The sequence below is a fragment of the Manis pentadactyla genome, chromosome 4, assembly GCF_030020395.1.
Source record: "Manis pentadactyla isolate mManPen7 chromosome 4, mManPen7.hap1, whole genome shotgun sequence".
Taxonomy (NCBI): Eukaryota; Metazoa; Chordata; class Mammalia; order Pholidota; family Manidae; genus Manis; species Manis pentadactyla.
Window position 1 is genome coordinate 41923841 of NC_080022.1, and position 13227 is coordinate 41937067.

The 13227-nt window shown below is 34.5% G+C and overlaps 1 protein-coding gene across 4 annotated transcripts in view; it reads left to right on the top strand.

Moving 5' to 3' along the window:
• ZFYVE9 (zinc finger FYVE-type containing 9) overlaps positions 1-13227 on the top strand; it is a 237405-nt gene that overhangs the window by 132812 nt on the left and 91366 nt on the right. For 3 of the 4 annotated variants that reach the window (XM_036892966.2, XM_057500210.1, XM_036892967.2), the window contains 2 exons: positions 9159-9258; positions 11695-11871. In XM_036892966.2, coding sequence (XP_036748861.2) covers positions 9159-9258; positions 11695-11871 — 277 coding nt within the window. The remainder of the gene's footprint in view (positions 1-9158; positions 9259-11694; positions 11872-13227) is intronic. The other variant, XM_036892968.2, reaches the window with a different exon arrangement.

A 13227-nucleotide genomic window follows, 5' to 3' on the forward strand; every position in this document is an offset into this window, starting at 1 on the left:
TTATTTAATTTGATCTTTCTAGCCTTCCTATGCAAAAGGTGATATTACCCCTATTTTACAGTTGAAGAAACTGAGAAGGTGGAACTAAGAATCAAAGTTTTCTTGGCTGTATACCTCATGTATTTTTCCCATAAATATAATTGAGAGGGTAAAAATAAAACAACTCAGTAGGTTTTATGGTGATTTTTATATTGTTTTCCTAGCATTCCTGACAGGAATGTCTGCATTTATACCATGTCTTCAAAGCAAATTTTATCTTTACTTTAAAAAGAAAGGTGAAAAATATCTGGTATCTATTTTATTAGATGGCAATTTTTTACTTTAAAGTTATTTGCTGAATTATTTGCAGTTTACTTTGAATTATTTGTGTTACCATTGGTTTTAAGACTTGAGAATTTTGGAGTGAATGCAGAATAACCTTAGTAAGAACCTGAATTACAAACACATTAAGAAAGTCTGTTGGCTTATAATGAGATTGTTGAAAAAATTAAAGATATAAATAAATATCCCATGTTCATGGATTCAAGCATAAGTTTAAAAGGCTAAATAAGAAAAAAATTTAAGTATATTCATAAAAACAATAAAAACAGTATGTTAAAAATACAAGATTAATACATGATTGAATGCATGTATTAGAAAAGAAGGAAGTCCTAAGGTCAACCATCTGTGCTTCCACATTAGGAAACTAGAAAAAGAAGAGCAAATTAAATCCAAAGTAAGCAGCAGAAAAAAAATTACTTAGGGCAAAAATCATTGAAGTTAAAATTAGGAAATCAGTAGAGAAAAGTGAATGAAACCAAAAGCTGTTTCTTTGAAAAGATCAATAAAGTTGATAAGCCTCTAGCCAGGCTAAGAAAAAAGAGAAAAAGAGAGGATTCAACTTACTAATATCAGAAATGAAAGAAGGAACCTCACCGCACATTCCATTAAAAGGAATACTATGAACAAATCTGTGTTCACAGACTTGATAACTTAGAAGAAATGGACCAATCCCTTCAAAGATACAATTTACCAAAACTCACAGGAAGAAATAGACAATGTAAATGGACCTATTGCTATTAAAGGATTTGAAATAATAATAACCTTTTAAATCAGAAAGCAGCAAACCCAGATGGGTTCACTACTGAATTCTACCAAACATTTAAGGAAGGAATTGTACCAGTTCTCTACAATCTCTTTCTGAAGATAGAACCAGAGGGGGAATACTTCCTAACTTATTCTATCAGGCCAGTACCAAAGCTAAACAAAACATTACAAGAAAAGAAAAGTACAAACCACTGTCTTGCATGAACTTAGATGCAAAAATCCTCAACCAAATATTAGCAAGTTGAATTCAACAATGTGTAAAAACAATTACATACCATAACCAAATGGGATTTATCCTAGTTATACAAGGCTGGTTCAACATTAGGAAATTAATTAAGGTAATCCATCACATCAGCAGCTAAAGAAGAATCTCGTGATCACATCAATAGATGCAGGAAAAACATTTGACAAAATCTGAGATGCATTCATGACAAAAACTCTTGGTAAATTAGGAAAAGAGGGGAACTTCCTCAACTTGACAAAAAGCTTCTACAAAAAACCTACAGCTGACATCATTCTTAGTGGTGAGAAACTTGAAGCTTTCCCACTAAGATCAGGATCAAGGCAAGTCTCCTCTTACCACTGCTTTTCAACATTCACACTATAAATCCTAGCTATGGCAGTAAGACAGGGAAAAGAAATAAAAGGTATACGTATTGGGAGGGAAAAAAAACCTGTCTCTCCTCATAGATAACATAATTGCCTATATAGAAAATCTGAGAAATTTGACAGAAAATTTGCTGGAACCAATTAGTGATTATATTAAGGTTGCAGGAGACAAATTTAATGTGCAAAAGTCAGTTGCTTTCCTATATACCAACAATGAACAAGTAGAAAATATTTTTTTTACTTAAATTACATTTTTTTAAATTAAGGTATCATTGATATACAATCTTATGAAGGTTTCACATGAGCAACATTGTGGTTACTACATTCAGCCATATTATTGAGTCCCCCACACACACCACACCGCAGTCACTGTCCATCAGTGTAGTAAGATGCCACAGAGTCACTACTTGAACAAGTGGAATTTGAAATTAAAAACAATGCTATTTATATTAGCACCCCTAAAATGAAATACTTAGGTATAAGTCTAACAAAATATGTATGTATAAGATCAATGTAAGGAAAACTACAAAACATGAAACAAATAACCAAATAAATGGAGAGATATTCCATGTTTATGGATTGGAAGACTCAATTGTCAAAATGTCAGACTCTCTAAGTTGATCTATAGATTCAGTGCCGTCCCAATCAAAATGCCAGCAGGTTATTTTGTATATATCCACAAACTGTTTCTGAAGTTTTTAAAGAGTCAAAAGACTCAGAATAGTCAACACAATATTGAAGAAGAGCAAAGTTGGAGAACTGACAATACCAGACTTTAAGACTTACTATAAAACTGTAGTGATCAAGAGACTTTGGTATTGGCAAATCAATAGACCAATAGAGCAATGGAACAGAAGATAGAAGCCAGAAATAGACCCATGTAAACATAGGTAACTTATCTTTGACAAAGGAACACAGGAGTAAAATGGACAAAAGATAATTTTTTCGGCAAATGGTGCTGGAAAAACTGTACATCCTCATGCAACAAATTGAATCTAGACACAGACCTTACATCCTATGCAAACACAAAATAGATCAGACCTCAGTGTAAAATGAAAAATGTAAGACTCCTAGAAGACGACAAGAAAATCTGGATGATCTTGGTTTGGTGATGACTTTAGATAACAAAAGCCCAATCCATGAAGGAAAGAATGGATAAGTGAGATCATTAACATTAAAAATTTCTGCTCTGTGAAATACCTTGTCAGGAGAATGAAAATACAAGCCACAGGCTGGGAGGAAATATTTTCAAAAGACATTTCCAATAAAAACTGTTATCCAAAATATGCAAAGAATTCTTAAAACTCAACAATAAGAAAACCCAATTTTAAAAAGGGCCAAAGACCAAACAGACACATCATGAAAGATTTCCAGATGGCAAATAAGCTATGAATAGATGCCCACATCATGTGTCGTAAGAGAAATTACATTAAGATAACATGAGAACAGTATACACCTTTTAGAAAGGCCAAAATCCAGAATATTGATAACACCAAATACTAGTGAAAATGTGGGACAACAGAAACTCTCATTTACTGCTGATGGGAATGCAAAATGATACAGCCATTTTGGAAGACAGTTTGGCAGTTTCTTACAAAGAGAAACATAGGCTTACCATATGACCCAGCAGTCATGCTCCTAGATATTTATACAAATAAGTTGAAAATTTATGTCCACCCAAAAACCTGACATGATATTTGTAGCAGCTTTATTCATAATTGTCAAAACTTAGAAGCAACCAAGATACCTTTCAGTAGGTGATGGATAAATACACTGTAGTAGTACATCCAGGCAATAGAATATTACTCAGCAATAAAAAGAAATGAGATATCAAGCCATGAAAAGATACGGAGGAATCTTAAATGCATGTTACCAAGTGAAGCAAGCCACTCTGAAAAAGCTGTATACCGTGTGATTCCAACTAAATGACATTCTGGAGAAGGCAAACCTATGGAGACAGTAAAAAAGATCAGGGATTAAAGGGTGTTAGTGGAGAGAGAGAGAGATGAATAAACAGCACAGAGGATTTTTAGGGCAGTGAAACTACTTTGTATGATACTATAATCATTCATATATGTCATTATACATTTGTCCAAAACTCATAGAACGTACACCACAAGAGTGAACCCTAATGTAAGCTATGGACTTTGGTAATGATGTAGGTTCATTGATAACAAATGTGCCACTCTGATGGAAGATGTTGATAATGGTGAAGGCTAGGCATGTGTAGGGATAGGGGTATATGGAAAAGTGCTGTACCTTCTACTGAATTTTACTGTGAACCCAAAACTGCTTTAAATAAAAAATCATTAAAAATATGTTTAAAATATTAACACTGCTTGGATATTTGATATTAAGAAATGGTTAATTTTTAAAGATATGATATAAGCTATGATTATTTTGTTAAAATGGTACCTATGTTTCAAAAATACATACTGAAATATTTACAGATAGAATGTTATCTGATTAACTGGGGGAGAAGTGAGCAAGGGTTGGCCTTGATAATTGTTTAACCTGGGTGATGAGCACTGGCATGTTTGTTTTATGCTATTATGTCTACTTTTATGATTGAAAATTTCTATAATAAAGAGTTTTAAAAATGAAGACTGACCAGAATACAGTTACAAAAAGAAGGATATGTTTTCAATTGCTTGTCTTTTACAGAATAGCACTGTTTAACCCATACATAGAACTTACACAACAAACAAGTGTGTCATTTACAAGGTATTAACAGGATATATAAAAAATTAATTCACAGTATATTTGAGGAAATGAGTCTGATAACTTCAAACAAGTTTATGGTTTTATGTTAAATGTTTTCTTGTAATTTTAGTTGTATCTTTTTGTGATAGCCTCTCAGAAATAAAGTAGAAAGGTTAAATTAGAGATCCTTTGTAGCCTTTTCTATAATAATATACTCTTAAAATGATTCTGACAATTATTATTGTTTTCAGTTAATAACAAGCTGGAACATGTGTTTGGACAGCAGGAGGGTGGAGTCTGATTGAACAGCTTTAGTATTTACTACATTGATTTTGGTATTTACTAATAAAAAACAAGGATAAAGTACTCTGCTGCACTTAAGAACTTTTACAAATTGTTACTGTTAGTGATCTTCCTGAATAGCTGGATATTGCTCCAGCTATTTCCAATTTTTTGGTCTTGCAAGGCAGTTATTTTTGTCATAATTGCAGTGCTTTTTCAAGACCTGGGACATCACTTTTTCCACTTTCTGATTTGGAAAGAAATAAGTGAGCATTTGATTTGAATTTTCAAGAATTGCAAAGGAGAACATGTTATTCACACTGTAAGGGGTATAAATGGGCACAAATGACACTTAACTAAAAATCTTTTTCATAAAGTTGGCAGTAAGATTTGCTATGTGGAAAGCCATAAGTGGGAAATTTTAAAAGTAAAAGGAAAGGGAAATAAGACACTATCATACAGTCAGTACCTGTTATGTGCTGCATTTTACATGTAATATCTCATTTAATCTTCATAAAAAGCTTTCCAAGGAGAATATTAACATTTCTACTTTATGTATTTGGAAAAACTGAGGCTCAGAGAGTTTAAATTATTCCCACTGAGTCATTTGGCTGAGGAATAATAAGGTTGTGATTAGAACCCAGAAGTGCCACATTAAAGGAAGTTACATGTAAAACACACAAATGGTCAAATACCTCATGATCTCACTCATGCTTGGAATCTAAGAAAAACAAAACCCAAAAAAGGCCAAGCTCATAGATACAGAGAACAGATTGGTAATTGCCAGAGGCAGGGGTGGAAAGATAAATGGGTGAAGGGAGTCAGAAGTACAGACTTCAGCTATAAAATAAACAAGCCATGGGGATGTAATGTACAGCATGGCAACTATAGTTAATATATTGCTTATTTGAAAGTTGCTGAGAGAGTAAATCTTAAAAGTTCTGATCACAAGAAAAGAAATTTGCTACTGACATTTAATAATAATCAGGGACCAGGGATGCTAAACATCCTATGTTAAACAGGATACTGCTGCCCAGTGAAGAACCGGCCCACCCTAAATGCCAAGAGTGCTGTTGAGAAACACTGAGTAACCTGGCTCATGGCAGACGACTTCATCTTGGTCTTCTCAGGCAAATTCAGTATTATCCATTAATTTACAATCCAGGATTATTCAGCTATTCTCAGTTGGTTCAAATCTCCTAGACACTGCCCATCTTTTCCATGGTACTAATTCTAATGGCCTGAGGAACTTATTACATTATAGTCTCTGTCTTTTTGAGAATGAGGGCCAGCATTTCCAGGTCTCTTCTATTTTATATTGTGGTACTTTGTGTTGGTCTTAGACAATGTCCAGTGGTGGTTTTGTGGTGTATGTTATATTTGACTCCAGGTAGTTCTCTGGCATGGGTAATCCCACAAGAATAAATCTCTTTGCCTGTCTCTGATTTCCTGGTCATTCTAGGTAATCTCTTGGCAAATCATCCACTTATCTAACTTCTGTCCTTTCTCTAATCCCATTGGAAATGTAAAGGATCTCCTTCAAACTATAGTCAGGCCCACTGAATATTGGGAAGTATGGATACTGTTGGGTCTTTCCATTTAACTCCATTATTCTGCCCCCAGCTTGCTTTTTAAAAAGGTACCTTGTGTATGTGTGTTAGTTTTTTAATTCAGGTCTGGTAGATATTTTTCCCTTTAGTTTCTTTTTTTCTTAAATTAGGTACATAAAATAAAATGCACAAATATTGGTGTACAGCTCAGTGAATTTTGATGTGTAGTATATACTCATGTAACAATCACCCAGAATCAGGATATTAAACATTCTCACTAATATTTTTCCCACATCACCTATTTCACCCATCACCCTACCCCTCTCCCCAGTGACAACCACCAGTCTGTTCTCTATGAGTCTATTTTTTTGTTTTTATGTATTTGTTTCTTATTCTGTTTTATAGATTCCACAAACAAATGAAATCATATGGTACTTGTCTTTCTCTGACTCATTTCACTTAGCATAATATCCTCTTGGTCCATCCATGTTGTTGCAAATGCCAGGATTTCATTCTTTTTTATGGCTGAGTAATATTCCATTGTAGATATGCATACAGCAGTATATATGTGGGTGTGGGTGTGTATATATATAGTGTACATATATCTTTTGTCCATGCATGTGTGATGGATATTTAGGCTTCTTCCATACTTTGGCTATTCTAAATAATGCTGTGATAAACATAAGAGTGTATGTATCTTTGAATTTTGTTTTCTTTAGGTAAATTCCCAGAAGTGGAGTTGTTAGGTCATATTGTATTTCTGGTTTTAGTTGTTTGAGAAACCTCCACACTGCTTTTCATAGTGGCTGCACCAATTTACATTCCCACTAGCAGTGTATGAAGATTCCCTTTTCTCTGCATCCTCGCCAACATTTATTATCTCTTGTCTTGTTGATGTTGGCCATTCTGACTGGTGTGAGGTGATCTCATTGTAGTTTGGGTTTGTATTTCCCTGATGACTGGTGATGTTGAACATCTTTTCACGTGTCTTTTGGCTACCTGGATACCTTCTTTGGAAAAATGTCTGTATAGGTCCTCATCCTATTTTTTAATTGGATTATTTGGTTTTTTTTTTTTTTATGTTGAACTGTAAAAGTTCTTCATATATTTTGGATATTAACCCCTTAGTGGATATATCACTCACAAATATTTTCCCCCATATAGTAGGTTACAATTTCATTTGCTGAAATTGTACAGCAATTCTTTGTTGTGCAGAAATATTCTAATTTGATATAGTCAAATGTAGTATGGTTAGATGCCATTAAGGATCATCTCTCTTTTGTTCACTGTGTATCCTGTGTGGTATCCTGGCACCCTGAACATAGTTGTGGCTCAAATATTTGTAGAATAAATGAGTGGCTTCTTGATTTTACCTCTTGATTAGAAGAAAAATTATTGATGGATTTTAAGAAGACTAAGCTGATTAGATTACATTTTAGGAAGTTCTGTTTTTTAGTATTTGTGTGAAAGACAAGTGAGAAAGATATATCTGGAGATTAGGAGGACAAATAATTGGTTACGATGATCTTCTAGGCCTTAGATAACAGAGGCCTGAATAAAGGCCCAGCATAAGTGTGGGAAAGGAAGAGATGGTATTGTGGGAGAATCAACAGGACTTAGTGACTGCCTTGATGTGGTCACAGTGAGGTAGAAGAAAAAGTCAAGTCTCAAATTAAACTGAAATATGTCATTTAGTATGAGGTAGTGTTACATACTGTGGTTAGTAGTGACAGAGCCTTTGGAGATTTGTGTAACTTACTAGCCGTAGGACTGACCATTTTTACTTAACACTTGTTTATTTTACTCTGTTAATTATAAATGAGTGCCTTCATAGAATTGTTTGGGTTAAATGAGGTAACATATGTAAAGTGTCTAGTTTTCATACAGTTTTCTGTGAACTTGAGCATGTCATTTAACCATCCAAATTCAGTTTCTTCTGATAGAAAATAAAGATAATATATCCCCTGTTCTTCCTATGCCACAGAGTTAACTTTGAGAATGTAAAGCCTGTGAAAGCTAAATTGGAAATCATAGTAGCTAGATACATTAGTTATGCCTGGCAGGAGAGAATATGATTTCTCTCACTTTGTCTTTAATATAACCTTATGTCTTGGTTCATCTTGATAAGACATAGGATACTTCTTGACCATAAAAACTGGACCAGTAAAATTTACCCTACTGGGAACTGTTTTCTGCCTGTATGAACCTTTCTGTGATAGGTGACTAATGAGTTCTCAAGAAAATAAATCTTAGCAGGTTGCTAAGGAGATTCTTATTGCCTGGTGTTGTGGGAAGAAGAAAGTAAGATTATCAGGAAGCAACACTGGAAGGTGGAAATAAGGTGTTAGAAATTGGCATGGCCAACTTTTGGTTACCTGCTCTGATTTCCTGTAGCTGGGCCTTGCCAATATTTATGGTTGAGTGGTATATTTTGATCTTTCCTGGCTTTCCTAGCAAACCAGTGAAAACAGCTGGTATTATTATTCCACAAATAATGATAGTACAAAACAGAAGTTAAAACCCAGAATTCCAGTTTTTGTTTATTTCACCCTGCTGTATTGCCTTTCCAAACAGAAATAGCAGATGTTAACTGTATTTAAATGCCAGTGTTATATGATATTGTGTATAGGAATTTTGCCAAAGGGCAGCTCAGATTTTTTTCCCCCTGCTATGTGTTTGCTGTTTGATCTTGGCTAAGATTTTTATTTTCAGCCAGCACTTTCACTTTCCTTATTGCTGACAGACGTGTAATCTCACTCTTGCTTTTGAATTGGGTTTGCTTGTGCCCAGCTTCCTCAACTGCATTTTTCCCTTGAAGTGTTTAGTGTTGTGGTAATAAGGTTCCCTGTTAGTCAGTGTTGGTCAGTATTGGTTTACACCCTTTGTACTCTGATCCTAAGTAAATTTAGTTTGTTCTTTTTCCTGCAGGTTTTCTGTGCTTCCTGCTGTAGCCTGAAATGTAAACTGTTATACATGGATAGAAAAGAAGCTAGAGTATGTGTAATCTGCCATTCAGTGTTAATGAATGGTAAGTATTAAAACAGGTTGATTCACAGTTATTGAGACAGAACAAGATAATTCCTATGAAAAGACTTACTATTTTTTCCTGCCTTTCTCTATGGGTTGCTTACTTTCTCATATGTCATAACTTTCACTAAAAATGTTAAGCTAAATTTCCATGGTTTGAAAAAATCTTAGCATTTCAGATTTCCTGTGCCTAATTTAATGAATGAATGCTAAAGTCAGGTAAGTTTTGCAAGAAGAATGGAAGTTCTTGTGGAAATCTGGCACTATGGGCTGTTAATGTTCCTGGGAAATGACTGGAGTGTGAAGAGGGTAGGGAATATTGGCCATGTAGATGATGAAATATTAAAATGGGGCTAAGGTTTTCCTTTCAAGGGAAGCTCTTTCTAGGGAATACTTCATTAACTTAGAATATATTCTTCTTAACATCTATTTTCATTCATTTTGTTAAAAGTAAATATTTTAGCATTTAGGATCAAACAGTAATTGCATTTTTCTACCAGTTATCTCCTGAATATTATCTAGATTTGCTATGAGGATAATGGTTTTGAATTTAGTTATATGCTAAAAGAATATGGCCAGGAGAAGGTAAATATAGCTTATCCAGTGTTCACTTTTGTGGGATTGGGAATGAATCCAAGGACATTTTAGTAAAAAAAAACAAAAAAACCCAGAGTATTCTTGTAAGAGATACAATAAAATTGATCAGGCTGTAGTATTTTCTCTTTAAGTGCATCTTTGTACAGTTGCCAGAACAATTACTAATAGACACAAAATGTTGAACTGCTGCCTGTGCCAGGATAACATGCCTCCTGGAGGCTGCGAGTTTACTTGCCCAAGTCTCTTCCTGCTCTGTCTGTCTGCATTGCTTATAGTGATGTTTTCCTGTTGCTGGCTTATAAACCTATTGCATGTCAGTTAATCTGATCTGTTCTCATCTCTTATGATCCACCCAATTTCCTCCCATTTCTGAATTCTTACAATTTTGATCAAATATGAATTCATTCTCTCTACTCTTAGGATCATTTTTTAGATGGTGGTTATTTCACTCAGTTGCTCAATTGATGTTTTTTATTCCTGCTGTCATTTTCAGATGTATATCCACAGATAAAAGCATGTTGCTTAATTACAGTACCCAATACCTCTTTTATCTGATGAGGTCTTCCAACTTGATAGCTTTATTTTTTTAAACTTGACATAGCTAAAGATGAAGGAAATGGCAGAGGATTCAAATGGGACACATACTTTTTATTAAGCCAAGGATGCCCTTAACAGGGAATCCTAAAATAATCTCTTTTCCTGGTTTTTCCAGCATCTTTCCTCTTGCATGGCTTAGCCTGGTCTTTTACTGAATATTTAATTTGATGCTTTTCAGTGTTTCCTATTCCTCTTTCCTTTTCTCCTATTCTCTTCCTCCCTTCTTCCTGCCAGTGCTTTCAAAAGAACATAGCTGTTGTTTCTAGCCTTGTCCTGAAGTTTGGAGGCAATAAATATTCTTACAGATCATTCTTTGATGTTAAATGAGATTTTTTAAAAGATGCTCAAAAAATTGGGTGGTTTCCATTTCTGGACATGTGATATTACCTGAACCTAGAAGATAAAATCTGATATCTTTCTTTTCTGTAGCATCTTTCATCCTTTTTATTTTAAAGACAATAGTTGATATATCAGTATTTAGTTAGTTAAATTACAGAGTAAACAGAACCTTACACATTTGTGGTCATATTGGATGATGGCACTTATATGATATTGGCACATTTTCATGTTCAAATGGGTTCTGTGCTTTTGAGACACACCAAAGATGTGAAATGGCTGTTTTTGCTGGATACTTTTACACAGGGTGATGATTGCACAAAAGCAGAATTCACAGAAATGTTGAGATACGTTCTCCTGAGCTTTAGGCTTCACAATTTTTTTAAAGAGATTTTGCCTCAACTAAGAAGATCCTAAAAGTCTAGAAATGTAATAAAAAATATCACATAATGGAGTTATTCTAGTTTAGTCCCTGATTTTTAGTTTTGATAGGACTTAATAAAGTGCACTGAATATTAACCTGTCCCTCACCCACAGAAATGTCTCAATGCTGTCACAGTTGCAAATCCTTAATAAATTTGATGTTGTTTCACTCCCTCTTAAGGGAGTGTTATGGTCTCCTTTAAAAAAGCCAGGGACCTAGTCATTAATCTCAGACCAATTTATTATCAGTCTGTACCAGAAGTATCACATACTTCTTATTTGTTGCTTCCAAATAGTTTACTTAACTAAATGGTCTCTTTTATTGAATAAAATCACCTATCTTCTTAATATCTTCATGAGCTAGAAGAGAGACATACTATGAATGTTAATGAGGAGGAGCTACATTATTTACCCAATATTGTGGAGGTCTTGATGTCCATATTTTGCAATCCATTCACATTTACTGTGTCTGTATTTGCTTTAGCTCAAGCCTGGGAGAACATGATGAGTGCCTCAAGCCAGAGCCCTAACCCTAACAATCCTGCTGAATACTGTTCTACTATCCCTCCCTTGCAGCAAGCTCAGGCCTCAGGAGCCCTGAGCTCTCCACCTCCCACTGTGATGGTACCTGTGGGAGTTTTAAAGCACCCTGGAGCAGAAGGTAGGGGATCATGTGCTATTCTCTCTCTTTCTTCATCAAGTTCCTCTGAAAAGGTGCTGATGTGATTTTACAGCACATGTTTCTAAAACATTGCAAATAAGTCCCTTTGGGTAGCTATTAAGTGGAAGAACAAGGTGAGAAATGTGTTGAGACTATTTCTGGGCAAGTAAAGAAGAATATTGTGTTGCCTGCTATTTTGAAGGCATCTCTATAAATATGCCAGTACCCTCTCCACCTTAAGAATGGAGTAATCACATTGCTTCTATTTGAAAAGAGATGCAGAATTTGAAGTCAGCCTTTAAAATCCTAGCCTCCTGCCTACCTTAATGTTCTTTGAAGAAATTTAGTAAGTGATGAAAATGAGAGTTCTTTCTTCTGACCAGCCCATTCTAGGGTTGTTTTTTGGTTTATACATTGCCATTTTCTCTTTTCAATATTAATCTATACATATGCAAATATGAAAATACTGTGTTAGGTACACAGCCCTTCATAAAATCCAGAAATTTAATTTTGATTGTATCATATGATAGGTAGAACATTACAGGCTCAACTTTATTTTATCTTTGTGAGTATGATATTGTCAGATGAAAGGAATTTTGTAAATTCAGAGGGTTATCAATAGTAAAAATAGCAACTAAATATTTCCTTAAAATGATCTTTTCCAGACATATCCTGTGATAATTAAAATAAGTCTTCTTTCATTAATTTTATGTCTTTTTGTTTAGTAATATTCCCTTCCCCTTGTTAAACATCCTTCCTCTCCTTTTGAAGATCAAAGACTTCTATTAACATTATCATACTCTTCCCCATTTTCTCCTCTTTTCAGATTGTCCCTTAGTCATACTCCTTGTATTTTTATGAGTTCAGGCTTGCTTTCTTAAAATCTGTATTCTCTTTACTTCATTTGTCGTTTTTGTTGTTCTTCCCTAGTCTCTCTTTGTTCTGGCTTGTTTGAATTGATTTCTAAAACTGGATTTAAAGAGATCATTTCATCAGACTCAGTTTTCCAGCTTTTCCCTTGTCATTTTACTAAAACCATTTTGCCCTGCCAGATCAGTCTTTTTCTTCTTCAGTTGTACTTTAGTCAGTTTGCTTCCCCATTCTTATGTATCTGTGCCAACTCCTCCCTTATTAATTAACAATTCTTCACCATCTTCAGGGCATCTTTTGCCCTTCAAAAATAACCACACCACTATTCTAGATACTTAATTCCTGTGGAAACCTCAAGCTTTTAGGAGATGTGGATGTCTATCGCTAGACATTTTTTTCTCTGCTATTATTTCCTAGGCACTTAAAACATCATCCTTAGTTTCTCTGTCAGTGATATGGGACAGAGTATGCAACATAATCATAGGT